The 21,404-nt window shown below is 47.4% G+C and overlaps 1 protein-coding gene across 3 annotated transcripts in view; it reads right to left on the reverse strand.

Annotated features, from left to right (window-relative positions):
* Positions 1-21,404, reverse strand: part of NPAS2 (neuronal PAS domain protein 2) — a 158,702-nt gene that overhangs the window by 6,604 nt on the left and 130,694 nt on the right. For all 3 annotated transcript variants that reach the window (XM_047852355.1, XM_047852354.1, XM_047852356.1), the window contains 7 exons: positions 19,009-19,156; positions 16,775-16,859; positions 13,883-14,024; positions 13,247-13,356; positions 10,472-10,561; positions 6,733-6,879; positions 1,070-1,267 (listed from right to left, as the gene is read on the reverse strand). In XM_047852355.1, coding sequence (XP_047708311.1) covers positions 1,070-1,267; positions 6,733-6,879; positions 10,472-10,561; positions 13,247-13,356; positions 13,883-14,024; positions 16,775-16,859; positions 19,009-19,156 — 920 coding nt within the window. The remainder of the gene's footprint in view (positions 1-1,069; positions 1,268-6,732; positions 6,880-10,471; positions 10,562-13,246; positions 13,357-13,882; positions 14,025-16,774; positions 16,860-19,008; positions 19,157-21,404) is intronic.

Raw genomic sequence — 21,404 nt, forward strand, 5'->3', positions numbered from 1 at the left:
ATGATGGAATGGGCTTGGATTTGCTTTTTTGTTTTTTGGGTTTTCCAGTGTTTGACTGACTGTCCATTCATATGATGGCACCACAGTGTTTTAACTCTTGAGGCATCTTTGAAAATTTTCAATATTGGATAGTGTAGGCCCTTCCTCAGTTTTTCTTTTCCAAATTCTTCTTGGCTATTCTCATTAATTTTTCTGTTGACCTTTAGAACCAAAAGGCTGCATTTTAAAGGAAAACCCTCAAATCTGGGTGAAGATGGGCCAAACTATTAAATGTGGACTTTTCCACATTTTATTGTACATTTATCTGTACGTTATCTGTTTACATTCCCAGAGGCCCCATGGGACTAGAAGCTCCTTGGAGTCAAGATAAGTCTTATTCATCTCTGTTCCCCTGGGAGATGGTGAATAAGAGGAGTTCAGCAGATCTACTGAACAGGTGCCAATATAAGACTTGAGGAGAGGCTGTATCTTGCCTTCCAATCTTTGATCTTCCAGAAGCAGGGGCTTAGGTCCTCTCAATTTCATTCAATTTAAGTGCCATTTATTGCTGGCTGACTGTCAGATTGCAAAGTCATTGATGGCTTGTAGTAGGTGGTAATGACAATGAGGGAAGGGCTTGGTGGGGAATCTGGAGGAAGGAGGGGGAGCACGGTGGCCCAGGGGAAAGGGACAATGAACAGAAGTGGATAACCCGTGTTCTCACACTGATAATGGCTATAACCAGACTAGATGAAGAGGACTGAGGACACACACACGGGGACATATGGCTGTCAATGTGAGTGTCTGGGTATCCATATCTACCTCCAACCCAGGTCAGGATCAATGCTGATACCATTGAGGTATTTTAGTATATTAATAAAACACAGAAGGAAACTAGTACAACTTGGGGCTTCAGAGTGACTTAGAATAAGGAAAAGAACCTCCTCGTGCCCCCCCCCCCCCAAACATACTCTAGCCCTGGTCACAGAGGAAAGGTTCAGTAGGTTTCCAGTTCGGAATACTGCAGGAATCAAGCATGCCCTGGTCTGCTTCGGTGGCAAGGACTGAGTATGAAGACAAGCACGTTTACCTGGGTTGATATCACACTTGATTCTCTGAGCAGGTGCTGGTTTGCCACCTGGGCAGAGGCAATCTGCCCTGGGAGTTGAGGGCTGGTCACAAGCTGGGGCTGGGAGGCTGGGGCTGACCTCTGCTGGAGTTGCTGCTGAGCCTCAGGCCGCGTTGCGCTGCTGAAGCTCAGGGAAACAGCTGGCTGCTGCAGGAACATCTGGAAGCAGAACAGTGTACCTTTAAGTTTGGGATCACATGTGCCTCCACTCTCAGGGCTCTGCCTCCACACACCAAGGCGTGTGCACCTTCTCTGCATTCCCTATCCACGGCTTTCTTGCTCTCTCTGACCTGCTTGGGAAGGATTCATTCACTCAACATGGGGACATTGGGTGCTGTGATGCCACAAGCACAGTGCAAGGGTCCTGGAGGTGGAGCAGTGGGTCGGAGGGATGCTGACCTTGCCTTATAGAAGGCTACAGTCTAGCGATTGAGGTCTATCAGTGTGAAAGATGCTTAGATCCAGGTGGTCTATAAATAACTCGATGTACTTGCATAGAGACTGCATTGGCTTACCAGTTTCTTATTAGAAGAGAGAAATATCTTGTTAATGGGATGAATGGTGGCAGAGGGTAGGCTAACCTGTGCCATAAGGCTGCACCATCCTGGCAGTAGGACCAGGTCCTGTGCCAGGCCTTACATCTCTGACCACTGGCCTGGGTGTGTACCCACATTGTGGTTGGGCATCCTACCCAGCAATCTGCTCCCATTAGCTAGGTGACTCTGCATTCCCAGGGAGGCAAATGTGATACATTGACCTGGAAGTTTTAATTTGAAAGGTTTAAGAGAATTTGATAAGTTTGTAGAATGTTTAAGTGTTTATGAGAACCTCGATCTACTTCATTTTTGATGTGTTTGATTTAAAAGAATTGCTTAAGGGCTTAGAAAGATTTTACTTCTAAGTTGACAGGTCTGCCTTGTTCAGCACATGAAATGTTCGGAAGATTTAGACATACTGAACTTGTAGACTAATGGCTTTGGTAGAGAATGTTGGTTATTTATGATTTGTTACATTTATAAACTAGCTGAAAAAATAAAAACAAGTAAAAGCATTGCTATTTTTAGACCAAGTTAGATTTGTAAATAAAATATAATCTGTAAATTGACTCTAAAGCCTTAAGAAAAACAACTTTAATACTTTTAATAATAATTTAAACCTAAGACCTGTAACCAGCTCTTTGAATCAAAGGTCCTTGTGGGCATTGAAAACTGGTTTTATTGAATATATTGGATTCTTTCTTTCCTTCTTTCTTTCCTTCCTTCCTTCCTTCCTTCCTTATAAATGTTTATTTATTTTTGAGAAAGAGAGATAGCGAGCAGGGGAGGGGAAGAGAGAGAGGGAGACAGAACCCCAAGCAGGCTCTGCACCATCACCAAGAACCCGATGTGGGGCTCGAACCCACGAACTGTGAGATCATGACCTGAGCCGAAACCAAGAGTCAGATGCTCAACTGACTGAGCCACCCAGGTGCCCCCAAATATACTGGATTCTTGACAGGCAGTGCTCCCCTCCCTTTAAGGGCTATAGCTTTGAGTCCTTGAGGAGCAAGTCCCTCTTCCTTCTAGCATCTGGAGTTTTAATCCTCCATTCCTGTACTCAGGTCAGTACAACCTCAAACCCAGTACAGAACCGACATGCCAACATTTGCTTAGTGACAGAGTGATTATGGAAAGGCAGAGGTAGAACCATGCCAAGTAGATACTAGCAGGAGCAGAGTAGTTAGTTCAAGTTTACGCCTCATGGGCGGGGGTTGAGCTGGCTCCCAGAGGCCTGAGGCAGGTGGGTGGCTGAGCTGAGTGGACCAGGTTCCCATCTGGTGCCCTTTCCACCACCCCACCTGATCTCCCTGCTTTCCACTCACACCTCCACCCCACCAGAGAGGTTTTCAATGAGGGCTGTTTGTCACTTAAGAAGTTAAGAAGAATTTTCTGGGTATCAATCATCTCAGATTCAGTTTGGGGATTATCACTTATAGCACTTATGGTGACCTACACTTCATCACTTTAGCAAAAACAGAATACTCAAACTACATAACATACATTTTTCCGGTAGGGAACAATTTACCTTCTGGTTAGATTTCAAAAAAAATGCAACCTTTATTTATGACAGGCAGTATAATGTGGCTTAAATCACATACCTAGGTTCAGATTCCAACCCCAACATGTATTACTGGTATGACCTTAGGCAGTTTTCATGACTTTCCAAAGCTTTAGTTTCTTCATTAATAAAACAGTGACATTAGCATCATATATCTCATAAAGGATTAAATAAAATTTATGCTGAGACATAGTAAGGGCTCAATCAACGTTAGATAGTAACAACAGTATTTAAAATGAAAAAAGGAACTTTTTGTTCCTTTGCCTCTTTGGGCATTCAAAAACTATCTGAAAAATGAGTGATGGAATAAATAAATGAATGAATAAACAAATAAATGAGGCTTTTGCTCAGAGAAGGGCAAACTATTTCTGCTTGTGTTAGGTCAGAGACTGCTGGGTCTGCTACTCTGTCCCACTGATGTGTGCCTTCTAAGGGTAAAAACCCTGTCCTGTGTATCTCTGTTTTTGCACAGTGCCTAACCAAGTGCTTGATACATAATGGGTGTCTGCCAGATGGAAGGATAGATGGATGGATAGATGGATCGATAGGTGTATGGAGGGTGGATGGATGGAAGGAATGATGGATGGATGCATAAGTGGATGGAGGGAATGAAGGAAGGGATGATGGATGAATAGATGGATGAATGGGTGGATGGAAGAAAGGAAAGAAAGATAGATGAGTGATTGAAAAGAACTATCAAGGAACACATTTGCCATTGCTACAGATGCCCTTCCTGGCATTTCTTTGAGTAGCCAGCAGAGGGCGTGCATACTCTCAAAAAGAGAACAAGAGGCATCCTTCTCTGGACTGCAGGGGGTGACACAACCTTTCATGGGAACAGCTCTCCCCAAGTAGCATCCTTCATGGCTCCCATCTAGGTGCAGACACAAACACTTCAGAGGACCTTTCCCTCATAACCCAGTTGTGTGTGTGTGTGTGTGGGGGGGGTTACTGTGTGTGTTTTAATTGTACTCAGTAAGCATCACATGCACACATAGTCTCAATGAAAGCTCAGGGGCACTGAAGTAAAGTAGGAAAGTCCACTGACATTCTGGTAAAGGCTTTTGTAGGGGACAATCCTAATTCACTGTGCACATCCATGCCTCTGTTTTACCCACAAAAAAGTAGAATTTTATGGTTTATGAGGATGACTTCTTAAAAGGCACAGGGGGTCAACTTTATAGGAAGTATGAGAAAAATAGTTCCTTCATTCAAATAGAAAAAGCTATCAGAGAAAAAAAAGCTTCTAATTTTTAAGAATAAACCAATCATATGCTCACATGTGGTTTTTCATTATTCTAATCTGCTTCCTTTTACAATACTTATTATTACAGAACATCTTAGAAATACACAAAATAGAGGTATAATGAAACCCCATGTATCATGTTTAGGCTTCAACAATGATCAACTCTTCATCAATAGTTTGATATATCAATAGTTGATATTCTATCAAATATCAATTATTCTTATTTAATCTCTCTTCCCCACTCCTACCTTTTTAGGGAAGGGGTGGAGTAATTTTTACTTGCTTTTTCTTTATGCTTGAACCACGCAGGTTTTTGGTTTTGTTTTTAAGGAATATCACATTTTGGTTGTACATTTTGGAATGTATTTCTTTAAATCTGTAAACTTGTAAAACTACAAGAAGGCAGGCTGCTTGAGGAAATATTCTCTGGTTGGACAATCTGTGGATTTCCATGTTCTTTGGAAAATTCCACTGCAAAGATAAGGTCACAAGTATGAAAACGGGGAAGGAACACACTGCAGGGCCTGATTTCCACCTCAACCCTCACAAAACTCAGGTGCTCTGTTGGTATGGATATTTGGGGGGGGGGGTGCAACAAAATGCATTGGTCACGAGGAAGAAAAATAAGACTTCTTCATAACAAGGAGTGGAAGAGATAACCTTGCGTCGCCTGTTATTTTAGAATTCAGCTTGAATGTGGAAAAGGCAGGAAATAGAAAGGCCCGGGCTCTGAGGAGGATGTTCGTACGCCTACCTTGCTTTTAGCAGTTTCTGGCTCAATTTTCCCCTTCCTGTTAGTGTAAAAATTCCATTCAAGTAATTGGAGTCAGGCAAGTTCTGCCAATCGGGCCTTGGATCAGTGAGAAAATATTACAGCTGGGAAGGAATAAGCAAAAAGGGACTTTGACACCTCCATGACTGCATTTCTTTTCCTGTAAACACTGTGGTCTTCTCCCGGGCCCGTTTTGGGGAGTGGTAGAGGAGGCGGGGCAGCTGCAGGGCTTTGGGTGTGGCCGAGCTCTCCGTCCCCGGACCTCCGGGGCGGGAAGTGCGCGTCCCGCTGGGCTCTGTCCTCCGGGTGGTGGGGCGGGGGGAAGGGAGAGCCCAGGCTGAGAGTCTGTGTGGGTGGGGGTGGGGGCAGGGGCAGTTAGGCTCTGGAAAGCAAGCCAGGAGCGCCTCTGAGGAGCCCAGGGAGGCAGGAAGGCCGGCAGCAGGTGTCTCCCGCTACCCAGCATCGTCGATCCTTCACGCGTTATCTCACCGCGCAGGGCTAGGGCGCTGCGCTCGCATAGAACCTGTTGGTCCCCCCGAAGGGTCTGTGTGGACCGTGACCGGGAAGCGGCAGGGCCAGGGTTCCAACTATTTTCTCCAAGGGTGTCTCCTGCTTCCTTCCGCCTCTTCTAAGGGGCGTGGGGGGAGGAGTGCAAATGCTTAGAGCTCTCAAGGCAGACTCCAAGGTGAGGTAGAATTACGTTCACAATTAGAGGCTGGGTCAAAAGAATGCACTTGGGAAGAAACATAGTCTTCACCTGATACAAGTAAAACTTGGTAAAAATCACTTATCCTTGTAAGAAATCTAATATATACAGCTTTCACTCCAAAAGCAATCTCTCCAAAGGATTTAAAGAAGCGACATCTGGCGGGGGTGGGGGGCAGTGTCATGGTTGAAAGCCGCTGTTGTCAGAACTGCAGCATGCCGCAATGGGCATGCCACAAATGGGGTGTCCTGGAGACGCCAGGGTGCTGACCTCCAGTCCCCAGCTCCCTCTCCCATCCCCGCTCTGTGCAGGGTGCAGATCTCATCATTTCCCAGATCTCCCTTCATGGCCCCTTTGGGTGAGAGGCTACAGTAGAGCTGCCTCCATTTCCCCCACGGGTAGCCAGTAGCCGCCCGGTGCTATGAAAGCAGTTACACAGGTGCCGGGAGTTTACACCCCCACAGGAAGGAGGGAAGCAGGCATCAATGCAGGGCGAACAACCACCACTCATGAATGAAAATGCAGCTGATATGCAGACATTATGTGCCCAACAGAGCAAGGGGTCAACAGGGAGGGTGTCATGTGAAATTCGTGTTTGGCCTGGAGTTGGGGATGGAGGAGGGGGGATTTGTTCCTTGTACTTGGTATTGGAGGTTGCAATATGCTTAGTAAGCAGGACTCATTAGGGCAGTAGGGAGGGACTTTGGTGGGAGTCCTGCCCACCCTGAAACAGTGGATAAATATGGCAGGGAGGCAGGCAGGACAGAGACCGTGGCGGATGCTGGCCCGGGAAGAGGCCTCACCTGGATGTTGGAGTCCTGGACCAGGCAGAGCTGCTCCTGGATCTTGTGGAGCTCCTCCTGCTGCCACCGGATGTTAGCTTGCAGGATCCGTGTCCGCTGCTCCAGCTGGTCTTTGATGGTCTGGAACATGCTGAACTGTGCTGAGAACTTGAAGGTGGAGTCAAAACACAAGACCAGATGAAAGAGTTATTTCAGCCTTGCAGACAGATGTTGCTGCTGTTCTGAGCAGCCCTGCCCACTTTCATTTCCCATCCCTTATCCACCCTTTTTGGTATCCCTCCTGAGTAACTCACTGCTGGGGCGCTCGGCAGGGCACAGGGTCTTTGGATGAGCACTGGGAGGCCCAGTGGTCCCCAGATGAGCTTTTGTCAGGCCTACCGGAACCTGCAGGTCTAATGTATTGCACTGCAGCTTGGGAGGGCCACAGAATTGGGACACAATTTTGTGAGCAGTGCTCACAAACTGACATTCCAAATTTGGTTAGACAGACAAATGGTTTTGGGGATGAATGTCAAAAGCAGTGCATCAGAGAGCGTGTGACAGCTTCACAGGCAATCTGGGGTCCTATCGTTATCCTAAATCTGATCCTGGCATACAGGGCTCTTCTGTAACAATTCACAAATGAGCTTGATAGCTACAATTTGTGGGGGCCCTGCTCTCCAAACCAGCCTGAGGCCATGGGGAGGCCTTACCACCCTCCCTCACTTCCCCCAGGTTCATTTGCTGCTCTGCACTTAGAGATCTGTGCACCAAAAGACTAAGGAAAAGAATAGTACAATCACCTGACATTTATCCTGAGGGTAACACTGGCAGAGGGTGCCCTTATAGGAGGGACACTGATATCTGCTTTGCACATAAGCTCCAAGTTTCCCCTCCGTTCCACCTCTTACTCCTTTTCCTGGGATGGAGGTTGGTTTTAGAAAGATTCTACAGGTGATCTCTGGGACATAGGTCCTACCTTGACATAGGGTGTTTCCTTGCAAGGAAACACGAGGAAAGCAGGGGATCGTGGCAAGGGAGGCTGGCACTCCCTGGGGTGGCTACCCTGCTCTGGGCTCTCTGGAGCACTCAATAATTCCTGTTTCTTGAGGAACATGTGTTTGCTGGCCTGGGACTTCCCCTCCCCTCCTCCCTCCCTCCCTTCCTCCTCCTTCCCTCCCTTCCTCCTCCTTCCCTCCCTCTCCCTTTCTCCTTATCTTTTCCTTCCCTTCCTCCTTTTTTTTTTTAAACAATGACTTAACCTCCATTCCCTCAATCTCTATCCCAACATTCTCCCTAGTCTGATTCTTGCCCATTGTCTTTTGCAAACACCTCCAGAGACTCTTCCTCTGCCCTTTGACCTTTCTTACATGGAAAAGCAAGGAGGCAGGGGAGACTTTAGAACACAGATAGGATACACTGAAGGATGGAATAACTGACTGCAGTTTTTGGAGCGGCAAAATGATTAAAAAAACCCACTATATGCTGCTACTTGCGGAGATCCACACTGGCCAGTCGTTTAATTCTTTACATCATACCCCCATGTCATGCAGAGGTTGTGGCTTGCTTGAGATCGCACAGCTAGCTGGTGGTCCAGGCCAAAATGTGAATTCTGAGTCTCAGGAGCTGGGTGAGGCTGAGCGGTTTGCCAGCAACACCTCCCCCGCCTCCCAAATCCACCTCAATCAGAGCGGCTTTGCCTTCAGATTTCATTTAACAGAAAAAGTCTCTTGCTAAACATGAGTTCTCTGTGCTAAACCAGACTGTATCACAAAAATCTTCATCAGAATGTAAGTAATCAAAACACACAGCTGGGAATTTGAAAGAGAATTCCGTTAAGAAAGCGATCTCTACTAGGTAGCAAATTAAACACACACACACACACACACACACACACACACACGCACACACACACACACACACACACACACACGCACAACCACAACACAAAAGCTTCCAGGGGTTCTACAAAGTCAGGAAACATTGGGGGCTACGCCTAGCATGTCCAGTGGAGAGGACACTCTGGGTCCAAAGGGAAATAGGAGGGGGCAGGGCAGTCAGGGAGGGGCCAGCACTGTGCTTCACAAGTGATAGTGACTTCTAATAGTCTTCTGATTTTCTCAAGGGATTCCAAGACACCCAGGCATTAGTCTCTTATTATATTCTTGATCATGGCCTCTTTGAGAAAGACATTTATTCTAACTTAGAGACATTTTAGAAACACATCTTGAAGCCATACCACCAGCTAGTTACCCAGAAAACCCTTTGTCAGACTTTGGGTTTTATTCCCCCCGCCCCTTTCCACGATAGGGTGCTAGAGTGATAGATAGCTTCAGAGAATGGAAAGAGAGAAAACTATAGAATGCACTGTTTTACATGGAGCTGGTATGCAAAGAACTGTCTGACTTGAAAGGTCAGCATTATGCAAGAATGTCTTAAAGAATATGGTTATTATTAAGTATAACATGCCTAAGAGACTAAGAACTGTTTCTGTTAATTAAAATGACGTTTAATACATGAAACATTAGAATTTGAAAAAGTCCTTAATCACATCGTTATGCATAATAAAACAAAGAAATTCCTTTAGGATGCAAGACCCAGAAGTTACAGGAACTCTCATTTCATGTGCCTTTGGATTGAAAAACTTACTAATTTCATACCAAATGTGCCTTGGAAATTCGAAGAGAAAAAAAAAATTTTTTTTCTGAATGAGGATGAACATAGACTATTTTAATTAGTTGACTCTGGATGAGTAGCTTTGACATCCTTCCAGCCTAACTCTGTCGAGGGGCATGTGCTAGCAGGTGTCTTTCTGATTCCAGGAAAGCATCTGAGACGGCTGTTAATGGGACATGTCTTGTAAAAGAGTTTTCATCGGTGGTGATGGATTTGCCCCAAGAGAGAAGTCCACACTTTGGCAGTAGTGCGGCCAGGAGTACTTGTCAGTGAACTGTGACCTCGGATCCCCTTGTAGCCAGACAGTGGCACAAAGCTAGATATCCCATAAAGAAACTGAAAGTGGAGCCTGGCCTCAGTGCAGTGTATGCTAATCAGCTCAAAGGCCCTACGCGGCCACAGAATGAATGACCACTATTTCATTCAGCCTCTCGCCAGGCCTTGAGCACGTCCTGCCGGGCCCAGCTCAGGGGTCACCTCCTCCGTAGGGTGTTTTCTTACCAGTTGTGTAAACATACACACCCTGCCATGGAGGTTGGTCTGTTGGTATGCCCACCTCTCCCTTCAACTCTGAGTGCTAAAAGCTAGGGCTGTGCCCCTCACATCGGCTCATGGACTGACCCAAATAGTAACTCACTGAATGTTGCTAAAACAAGGAAGGAATTACTCAGCAAAGCCACGGTCCTTAAAAAACAAAACAAAACAAAACAAAACAAAACAACCAACAAATGTGGTATTTATAGTACTGGACTCACAGCTTCCTATGACATTTGGCCTAATTCAAACTTTTCCTGAAATAACATAACCAATTTGGAGTCATAAAAAGTAAGAGGAACATGGAGAAGTGGCAGAGGGATGAACAAAGATTAAGAAAAGGATGATGGCCAGAGGGGACAGGGAGAGGACAAAGTTCATAGCTCGAGGTGCCCCACCTGCGCGTCAGGAGAAACATCCCCCGGTTTGGGATCTTGCTTTGGTACCTATACAATGGCACCGATGCATCTACACGCCCAAGAGGATAGCAAGCATTCTGTCCCGGGGAGCGCCACCACCAGGCTCCCCTTTCCCTGAGCCCCAGACTCACCTGTGTCATGGGGGCAGGTGGGTTCTGCAAAATGGTCTGAGGCAGGAGCTGCTGTGTGAGGTCACAGGATGACGGGGCAGGCAGGGGAGCCTGGGGAAGAGAGGGGGCCGTTGTTAACAAACACCACTTCTGGGCCATTACAGAGGCACATGGATGCTCTCGCTCAGCTGGGTTCTCTGGCCTAGAGGAGGCCCTTCTGCACTAGAGTGAAGAGCTTACATGCAGAAGGTAGGCTGTGCTGCCGCCCTTGCAAGACACAGAGTCAGAGCCAACACATGGCTGATGGAGGGTGCAGGGTGCCCTTGAGCAAGATCCTGGAGTCACTCGGGGTCTGGGATGCCTTCCCACCATGGTGTGCCCTGCAAAGCCGCTATGACGTGCCGGAGCTTGGCAGCTCCTCTCGCTCCCCCTTCCTTGCGTCTGTTCTAGACTCCATTCTTGCTGGATTTGGTTGCTTCTTCTCCCATATTGATAAATTCTTAGCAGTGTCATCGAGCAATACGAATGGGGTTGTGCTGATAACCAGCGCTGGCTTTGCATGTGGCCCTCATCCTTCCTGCTCAACCTGAATGCAGCGGACAGATGTGCCATGCGTTTCTATATCCATTCATTCATCCAGGCAGTGAATACTGGTGCAATTTCACCAGGCTCTGCCTGGAATCTGTTCAAGAGACTCCTGGGCAGTCAGCTGAGTCACAGACCTTGTTTCCTGATCCCTTGGGACAGGGCAGGAGGACAGTGGGGGCGATACGTAGCAATGTGTAGAAACAAGAAATGAAATCTTCAGCTTCGTGGGCTATTGAGAGTTTTTATTTTATTTAAAAAAATTTTTTTTTCAACGTTTATTTATTTTTGGGACAGAGAGAGACAGAGCATGAACGGGGGAGGGGCAGAGAGAGAGGGAGGCACAGAATCGGAAACAGGCTCCAGGCTCTGAGCCATCAGCCCAGAGCCTGACACGGGGCTCGAACTCACGGACCGTGAGATGGTGACCTGGCTGAAGTCGGACGCTCAACCGACTGCGCCACCCAGGCGCCCCGAGAGTTTTTAAAAGAAAAGTAAGGGGCGCCTGGGTGGCACAGTCGGTTGAGCGTCCGACTTCAGCCAGGTCACAATCTCGCAGTCCGTGAGTTTGAGCCCCGCGTCGGGCTCTGGGCTGATGGCTCAGAGCCTGGAGCCTGTTTCTGATTCTGTGTCTCCCTCTCTCTCTGCCCCTCCCCCGTTCATGCTCTGTCTCTCTCTGTCCCCAAAATAAATAAAGGTTGAAAAATAAAAAATTAAAAAAATAAAAAATAAAAGAAAAGTAAAAGGGTTCTTCTGAAGTTACTCCCAAACTGTCCCTCAGGCCCTAGAGACCATAAAGAGAAGCCCAAATGGGAAGTGTCACGCAGGACAACATTGGGAGGAAGTGACCACAGGAGACCTTGTTTTGAGTGAGGAATCCCCAGCACAAGGACTGCCTGGAGCCTGGTTTGGTCTCCTCGGATCGAATCCCTCACACAGTGGAGAGGAACCAGAACTGCACCCCCATCAGTGGCAGAAAGCAGTTCTACTGGACTGCCAAGTATCGGAAGAATGGCATTCATGGCTTGGAAGTATTTTTGGAAGGTGGCTGGAGAAAAAGAAAGTGGTCTTTGTCTTGTGCGATTTGAAAATGAAACACGTCACTCCAGCTTTTCAAGGAGGGCCTGCATGATTTTCCTGGAGACCGCAAGCAGAAGCTGGCACGTTCACTCCCATTTCCAAAATGTCAGCGAGGGTTGGGTAGGGGGTTTCTGGCAACTACCTGGATGTGGCCCCTGACATTCTTGGACACTTCTCCCATCCTGAGGTTGGAGTCTATGTCGATCTCTGTGGGTGAGCTGGGGCTGCTCTGATCAAGAAGGATGTCAGAGGTGACACTGTGGGACTTCCAAGGCTAGGTCACAGAAAGCCATGTAGCTTCTGCCTGGCTCTCACAGAAAGCTCCATCTCCAGACATTTCTTCTTGGAACCTAGTCGCCATGCTGGGAGAAGCCTACAAGTTGGGCCCAGGCAAGAAGGGGCCCAGGCAAGTGGAGGGTGGATGGTCTCAGGGTAGCCCGGCCCACCCCACGTACCAGACATGAGCGCAGACACCCCTGGGGTGTGGATTCCCCAGGTCCAGTCGGTGAGGCCTCTGACATGAGGCAGCAGAGAGGAGTCAGCCCTGCTGTGCCCTTCCTGAATCCCGCGAATGTGAGAAATGACTGTTGCTTTACGTCGCTAAGTTTGGTGTCTTACAAGGCAGGAGATAACTGGAGTATTGTGTGCATCAGTGATTTTGCATACAGCCAGCATGCTTTCTAAAAGGCCACTCACTCCCTGACCTTCTGGGGAGGTCTGGTGTGTGTCAGGGACACTGCCTGATGTATGCAGAGATAGATTTTTGTTGGCACTGACTTCTTGAACATTTTCCCTGGAGGGAAACGGAACATCAGATGGAAGGATCCTGTGTACCCTCAGAGACTCTGGGGATGTGACCCCTGGTTTGAGGTTTTTCAGCTTAATCTTTAAAATTCATTTGCATTTTGCATTCCTTGAATACACATCCATGTTAATTTTGGAATAAAAATGTTTCAGATCACTTGCCAATTCAATTACCTAGCTTCCCACCCCTGCCTGCCACGCCGTACTCTTAATCTCCAAGTACAACTGCTTCTCTGGGAAGATGCAGTAATGCTGTCCTACGGTGTTGTCAGCCCTGCCACGCTGTGGCACTTCTGGTCGAGAAGGAGTTTAAGGTCACATACATACCGGCATTGTGGCTGCCTGGCTGAGCCCTGGCACGGGGAGCTCTTGGGGCAGGGTGGCTGGTCTCGGCAAAGCCGTGGTGCTGGCCTCTGCCATCAGCTTGCTTGGGGCAGCTGTAAGAAAGCAACTGATCACCTTCCTGATTCATGCATCCTTAACAGCTTTCTTATCAAAAGAGGGGAGCAACGACTCTAGTATGCCTGAAACAAGGGCTTGGGTCGAATGTCTGATAAAAAAAAAAGTCCAGCATGAATGGAAACTGTTGCAAGAGCCACAGCTTCGGGTTCTGCCAGCACCCGACCCCCACTGGGAGCAAACCATCCCCGAGCTTCATGTCCACCACCTGGTTCAACCACCTGCCTGATCCTACATCTTACCAGGGTCACCAAAACCTGGCCAGACTATCCGGCCTGCGTGTCACCTGCTTTATGTCTGTTCTGGAGTGTGGAGAGGTGGAGGGCAGAAAGCCGGAGGGAAAGGAAGCAAGAAACAGTGTGAACCGGAAGGCAGCTTCCACTTGGCAGGCGGAGACTGCCCTGATTCTGCTCAGGCCTGGGACCCTTTGTGGGACTCTATACTCCCACCACCCTGGCCCCACATGGGCGCCCACCCCCTCGCCATCCGTGGCAGCACACTCACAGGCGGGTTCTGACATGGCCGTGTGTGAGGATTTGTGGGAGCTTCTGGAGGACACTGATGGTGAATGACTGGTGTTAAGGCCCAAGGTGCCTGCGTCAAGTGCGTTAAAGTGCTGCTGAGGGTCGAGGCTGGAGCCCTTGTCCTGAAACACACAGAGTCCACATTGCAGTATCGAGATGACAGGAATGTGACTTTAGTTCTCCTCTAACTATGTGGAAAATTTTGGAGGGTGTAGGGAGAAAGACTGAAACAATTTGGAGATCATTCCAGACACATTCAGGTACAATATTTGTACATATATTTAATCCAGACATCTTTGAGAGGCTTGTGGCCTTATATAAGCAGTATCTATTACACTTGCTCACCTTGGATTTTGATTTTTTAGATATTCATAACTGATGTTGCATTTTCTTTTTTTTCTTAAAATTGTCACCTCACTGCCCAGATTCTTGGCTTTCCCAGAAGTGGGGGCAGGGGGAGAGGCAGGTTCTAGAAATGAAGTTGGTGGTGGTACCGGATTGTTAACATGCCATTGAAACAAATGCCTTTGGAGCCTTCAGAATGTGCCCCACACAGTCTCCCCACTGCCTCTCCTCTGCAGTCTCAGGGCCCCGGAGTGAAGAACAGGCAAAAGGCCAAAGGTCTCCTATCCTTTGGCTCCTGGATCCTAACCAATCCTGGATCCCAGGATGCCCCTGCTTCAAGTGTGATGTGATGAGAAAGCAACTGTGACCTTCCAACCCTCAGGAGCCATGTTTCCATCCTGCATGGCTTCATGTCATAAGCATGAGAAAACAGGGGGTAGGATAATTTTTAAGCTAAAGAAGAAACATAATGCTTACTCTCCTGAGCCATGCTCCTACCCAGGCAGAGGAGGACAGTGACATTCCTGGCATCCACTAGGCTGTCTGCACAGGCCGTTCTATGTCCTACGGTCTTGGGTCTTAAATCTCTGGGTGCAAGTCTATGTGGCTATTCTGTCTTTTGAGTCATGGCTCCAGTGAGGGTGGATTCTGTGTATGTGCCCAAGAAGGGCTGAAATGACTGATATTGGCCTACAGTCCTTTGTGCAAACTCAAATTACAGGATGTGCCTGGATTTGCTGTGCTAAAATGTCAGCTTTGGGACTCTGCTCCTTAGTCACAGAGTCTCCCCAGATACACCCCTTAGAGTGAGGTCCCTGGCCCGGGGCTGTTGGCAAATCGTGTGGTCCTGGTCAGCAGAGAAATAAGTACAGGAAATGAGAGGAAGCACCAAAAGACTTTTATAGCCATTTGACATATCTGCACATCACATCCAAGCATGGGAATTAGCGTTTTACAAAAGCGGTCAGTGACCGATTTGAAATTAAAAAAACAATAGTTCATTACCACTGATAGTTTGAAAAGCATTGTCCCGGAGCTTTTCCTTGAAAAGAGGCAGCCCGAGATTGTATTGGTGTGCTTATACATACGTGCATGTTTATGAGAAGTTCCACTGGGTTCTAGGAGTCCCAAAGGATCTGAAACTTCAATAATGAATTTCCGAGCGGATGATACATATTATGCCCATTTGTGAGCTGTGATATATGGGGTGTCTAACACCTGCCTATGAGCAGCTTAATTCTGTTCTTGGACATGATACATGATGCATTATATGACAGAGCGGGATAATAAACATTTCCACAAACAATGGCAGGTGTGTTGTATCAGTGTGCTGGTGATGAATCACCATACAATATATCACCATGCAGCGTGCCAGCAGGGGAGGCTCGCTGAAGACACTGACTGCTCTCTGGTCCTTAAAGGTTATTCCTCCTTCCTCCCAACTCAGCTCTCGTGGACCAGAGATGCTTTCATTGTACCATTGCTGCCACAGCAGCTTCTGGCCAAAGTCTCTGGATTCTAGGTCACTGGGCAGCCTGAAACTTGAACCACATTTCACCAATTCTTAAGAGACACTTTCCCCCCTACATTTTGACATTTCTAAAATTGGGATGTGTCTTTCAACTGATGAAAAGAAATCCTTGTTTCACAGATTGACTGGTGGCAGCATTTTCTCTTTCTTAGTGGGAGATAAATAATGGTGGATCTTACAATGGTTAGCTTCTTGGCTTTGATGAAATACAATGCTCCCTCCCTTCCTTGCCTTCTCTCTTTTTTCCCCAACATTTGTGTCTGTTTGAAGGTTGACGTTTGAGGAGCAGGGCTCTGGTCTGCTTGCACACTTCCCTAGTTGTTTGACACAGGGGGAAAGCCTGGTTGGGGGGGGGTACCTAAAAGCTGAGTGTGGAGCAGGGAAGGAGATAAGACTTTGTGAAGGGAAATACACAAGCAGAGCTCCCTGACATGAAGCTGGCTCCAATATGGCTGTTAACCAAGACCTTCAGATGCAGAAGTAGAAAGTGCACCTTGCCGCCGACGACACGGACAGTATCCGTGAGGGGCACTTGTGGAGGACCCGGCACTTAGGCTGAGGGAAGGACAGGGGCACTTAAATTATTCCATACCTCAATGGGATGATGGAATAAGCCCCCAGCTTTTTATCTGTGGGAGAGATACAAAGTGGACTTATTGTAGCCACTCCTGTAAGGATGGAAAGTCACCAAATCATGCTTTGAGTCCAGAGGGTATGTTTTATACAGCTCTGTGACTTGTAATCCTCAGTGCCCTCCAGTACGTTAGCTAAATTTTGTGTGTTGTGTGTTTCTGGGCCTCATCTGCAGGACGAGGGCAGTAACAGTGCCTGCTTCACGGGAACGTCATGATGGTAAACAAGAGAATACCTGAGAAACGTGTTGGATAGTACTGGGAACATAGCAAATAAAACTATTACTCTTTCTATTATAACATCTCATGGGAATGCTTACTTAGGCAAACTTGGCCTTTAGATATCTGGTGGGGATCAGCATACCTTGAGTGCTGAAGGGTGGATGGCCTCGGGTGGCGGGTCTTCCAAAGCCAGCTCCTGCCTCCTTTCTACCCGGACATCCGCGTAACTGATCAGGAAATCAAGAGACCACAGCAGGAGGTAGGACATTTCAGATGGCAACAACAGAGAGGGCTTGTGTGGTACATCGAGGCACCCTATATGACACCCACCCCACAATCATCGCCACGAAAGAGGCTGGTCTTGTCACTTGTTTGAGGAAGGAGTTTCATTCTGTGCCTGAATTCCACCAGAGCGACTAATGTGACATTCAAAATATTTTCCTTTCCAGGATGTTTTTACTCCCTTCTCTTTTACTTACCTTCTCCCCATGCCCTGAAACTTCCAAACATCATTGTCTTTAGAAACATATTTTCATCTACAGGATAAGACTTGGCCTTTGAATAATCAGAAGCCTTTCCTAAAACCTACTCAGTCTGGACTGTGCATACAGAGAAGGGACACATGACTTTTTAAATAATTACAACCTTTGAAAGTTTTCTCTCAAACAAATCTAGATCTAGATGCAGAGCACTGATTAATTAATCTGTGGACCCACTTTTAAAATAGTGTGGGTAAGAGGCACCTATGTGGCTCAGTTGGCTGAGTGTCAGACTTTGGCTCAGGTCATGATCTCATGGTTCCTGAGTTCAAACCTTGCATCGAGTTTGCTGCTATCACTACAGAGCCTGTTTTGAACCCTCTGTCTCCTTCTCTCTCTGCCCCTCCCCCCACCCCGGTTCATGTTCTCTCTCAAAATAAATAAATAAACTTTAAAATAAAATAAAATAAAATAAAATAAAACATAAAATAAAATAGCGTGGGCTAATCAATTCAATATGGTGAAGGCCAAAGTGACCCAGCCATGGCTTCTGCTTCATGTGTGGAGGTGCAGGCTGGGCAAGGGGACTTGGGCAGTGACAGTGGCTCTTGGGCTTCTGGAATGTTGTTACCTTATTTACTCACTAGTTCACTCCCTACTCTCTGTGAGGGTTACTTTCCAAGATTTGGGAGGTGGAGGATGGAGAGGAAGAGCAGGGTCAAGGGCGGAGTCTGAAGACCAAGATGCTGCTGGTGGGGGCAAAAAGGCCCTCTGATGAAGGCCCAGGCTGGGTGGTGGTGGGTGGGACTGGCCTGTAATGGGAAATCACTGGCTGCTGAAGTGCCCAAGGGTGGGCTGGGAAGCCAAGATCAAGTTCCTAAGAGTGGCATGCAGTGTGATGGTCAGGGTCACTGGCAAGAAAGACCAACATTTCTCCTCTTTCCTCACTTGCTAAAAGAAGGGAGATTTACTTGTTAACTGTATATATGCACGTGTGTGCATGTACATATGCATGGTATCTATCCATTTTATCTATCAATCATTTATCTCTTATGTATATATATAAATGCAGTATGTATGTATCTATATGTATGCATACATATATATCTTTCTCTATATATATCCATTATCTATCTACTTATCGCGTATACGTGCATACAGACATACAATACATATAACCTTTCTTTCTTTGCTCTGCTCAAATGCTCTTCTCCAAACCAGTTTAAAACTGACTTATGTCCTTACAATTTCTGTAGTCAGGGAAAAAAAAACCCACAAATGACATTTCTCCTTCACCTTTGGGAATTATGACCCTACACAGCCTGCGTCTAGGAAATGCTGGATATGCTGCCTCCCTTGAAAGCTCTCCTCACCCGCACTGGGCCGGGGGTTCCCTGAGGCCACCAGGAACCACCAGGAACCCCCTCCCACCGGCAGCCGGGCTCTATTCCCAACACTGCCTCAGTTGCCAGCAGGGTTGTTTTTTTTTTTTTTTTTAAATGCATCAACAATAAAGGGGACTATGTCTGTGAGTTATTTAGAGGCAAAATTTTAATTTTCTTCCCAAAACGGTGACAAGGGAAGGCTGGGGGATGGATGGAGATGAGGGGAAAATATGCAAGTAGGTCAGTGAAGCAGTAAGTCAGTAAGTAACATCCTGGCAGCCTGAATGAGCGTGTGAGGCTTGCGGAGGGGCCTAACTGAACCTTCAGCGTCGAGGGAATGAGTGGGATGTGTACCTGGAGACTCTTCTGTGAACTGCAGAGCACAGCCTGGCCCCAACTGAGGAATTCAAGCCCGGGGCTTGCTGGCTCTCCAGAAGCTGGGACTCCTGAGGCGGCAGGAGCTCTGTGTGAGCTGTGAGGGGCTCGCCCGCCCTCCCAGCCCCAGCCCTCACCTGACGACCGAGTGCGTGCACACGATGAACTCGGGCTTGGAGTTCCACTGGTGGTAAGTGATGTAGTAATGCGTCTGCAGCCAAATCCACTGCTGGCCTTTGGTGAGGAACCGGTAGCAACAGGACTTCCCTTTACCAAACTGCATCACTGTTAGGAGAAAATGGGGTCTGCGGGTAGCAAACGTTAATACAAAAATGATCTCTTCCCCAGAAGTTACTGTTAAAAATACAAGCTTCCAGAAAGTGCCAAACACGGTTTATTTCCCCAGGTGCACTGTATTTTAAGTGACTCTCAAGATAATGGTAAGCGATAATGAATTCTTAAATAATGGAAGAACAATCTGCAGGCTTCCCCAGATGCTCAAAGGCTTGAGAGAGCCTCGGATAAGGGCAGATTCCCAAACTGGAGTTTAATTAAAAAGAGGCACAGGTTTTCCTGCTGGAGGTGGAGCTGTCTTTGGAGCTGCAGGAGCTGAGTACAGAAGAGACGATCCAGACACGGGGGGATCTGGGCCCAAAACAGACCTGACAGCAACCTCTGGCTGGATTCTGTGGCTGTCAGTCAGCAGTTCATGCTTAGTCTACACGGTCCTAAATTAGAGAGTCAGCTACAGATGCCTTCCACCTCAGGCCCCAGTGCTGCAGGGCTGCGTGGAGTCCCCTGCGGTCAAGTCTGTTGGTGGGCTTCCCTGGGGGTGTCAAGAACAGAATGGATGCTGTTGCAATATTAGACTGCACAGGGCAGAAGGCTGGACTGTGGGTCTAGGGAAGAAGAACAATCTGGACTTTATTGCCTCAGTGGCTGGAATTTAGCACCTCTTTTGGCAAACAGTTAATAGATATAACAACCAGGAAATCAAAGCTATAAAGGGAGCCACTGCCTTGGAAAATGTGATCTCCAAAGACGTAGGAAGCCCAGCTGAGTAAGGGCATGGGCTGGACAGAGTGAGAACATCTTGCCTGAGCCCTGGGGCAACTCCTTCAGATGATGAAGGTAATCCTACAACCAGGGTGGCCTTGCTCCATTAGAAGAGTCAGAAGCAGCCAAGGCTTGAGGTAACCCTGCTTCTCAAACTTTCACATGCCCATGAATCACTTGGGGATCTTGTAAAAATGGACGTTCTGATTCCACAGGCCTGGTGGGGATGCCTGAGAGTCTACAAGGCTAGCCAACTCCGTGTGATGTCCTTGTTGCTGTTTGAGGACCACACTTTGAGGAGCAAAGGGTTAACGTTTTAAAGATTAGCCTTAGGGGCACCTGGGTGGTTCAGTTGTTTTCAGCTCAGGTCACGTCTCAAGGTTCATGAGTTCAAGCCCTGCATCAGGCTCGCTGCTGCCAGCCTGTCAGCTCAGAGCCCATTTTGGATCTGCTGTTCCCCTCTCTCTGCCCCTCCCCCGGCTTGTGCTCTCCCAATAAATAAATAAATATTAAAAAAAAAGATCAGCCTTAGGTTCTGAGGATCCTGATGGAACTTAAGCCTATTCTTTTGACAAGAACAGCAGAGAAGGGAAAGTTACAATGGATACTACAGACAGGACATCTATCAAAATACAGTGTTGGTGGTCAATTTATGTGTCAGGATCTGTTATGATTAAAAATTTTCCTGTTTAAAGCTAGAACTTGGCACTGAAGATATGGCTTTAAATGGTTAATTCTTGACTCCTCTTGCTAAGTGAGAACCCAGATATGCTTGTAATTCTCCCTCTATCCCCTGCCCACCCCACAACATGGGGTACCTCCTCTACCTCCCAGCCTGTGGCCCTCTTCTGTGGCAGAGAGCCTTCCCGGTCCCCTCCCCTGGCTGGATGAGGAATCCTCCTCTGAGCACCCCCAGTATCCTGAACACGTTCCCTCCAATGCAGTGACAGCATCCTATAAGTATCCATTAGACCTTGCTCCTGCAGAGCAGCAAGGAGATTCTGATCATCCTTATGTGCTTGGTCTCGCTCAGTATCTGGCCTGTAGCTTGTGACCAATATATGTCTGCTTACAATGAGCAGTGATGTGAGTTCAATAGTTTGTCTTTGAAATGTATTGCATAGGGCACTTGGGTGGCTCAGTCTGTTAAGCGTCCGACTTAGGCTCAGGTCATAATCTCACGGTTCGTGGGTTCAAACCCCATGTCAGGCTCTTTGCTGTGAGCGTAGAGCCTGCTTCGGATCCTCTGTCCCCTCCCCCTCTCTGCCCCTCCCCTGCTTGCACTCTTATCTCTGTCTCTCTCAAAATAAATAAATAAACTTAAAATAACGTACTGCATAGCTTAGAAAAAATGACCATCATCACTTACCTTGTTTTCTTAGGTAAGATTAAACAGCTTACCTATCTAAAGGATACTGGGAAGGTGCTGGGGGGTGGGAGGAGGAACAAAGTCAATTCCAGGTAAAAACTCAAACCA

The sequence above is a fragment of the Prionailurus viverrinus genome, chromosome A3, assembly GCF_022837055.1.
Source record: "Prionailurus viverrinus isolate Anna chromosome A3, UM_Priviv_1.0, whole genome shotgun sequence".
Taxonomy (NCBI): Eukaryota; Metazoa; Chordata; class Mammalia; order Carnivora; family Felidae; genus Prionailurus; species Prionailurus viverrinus.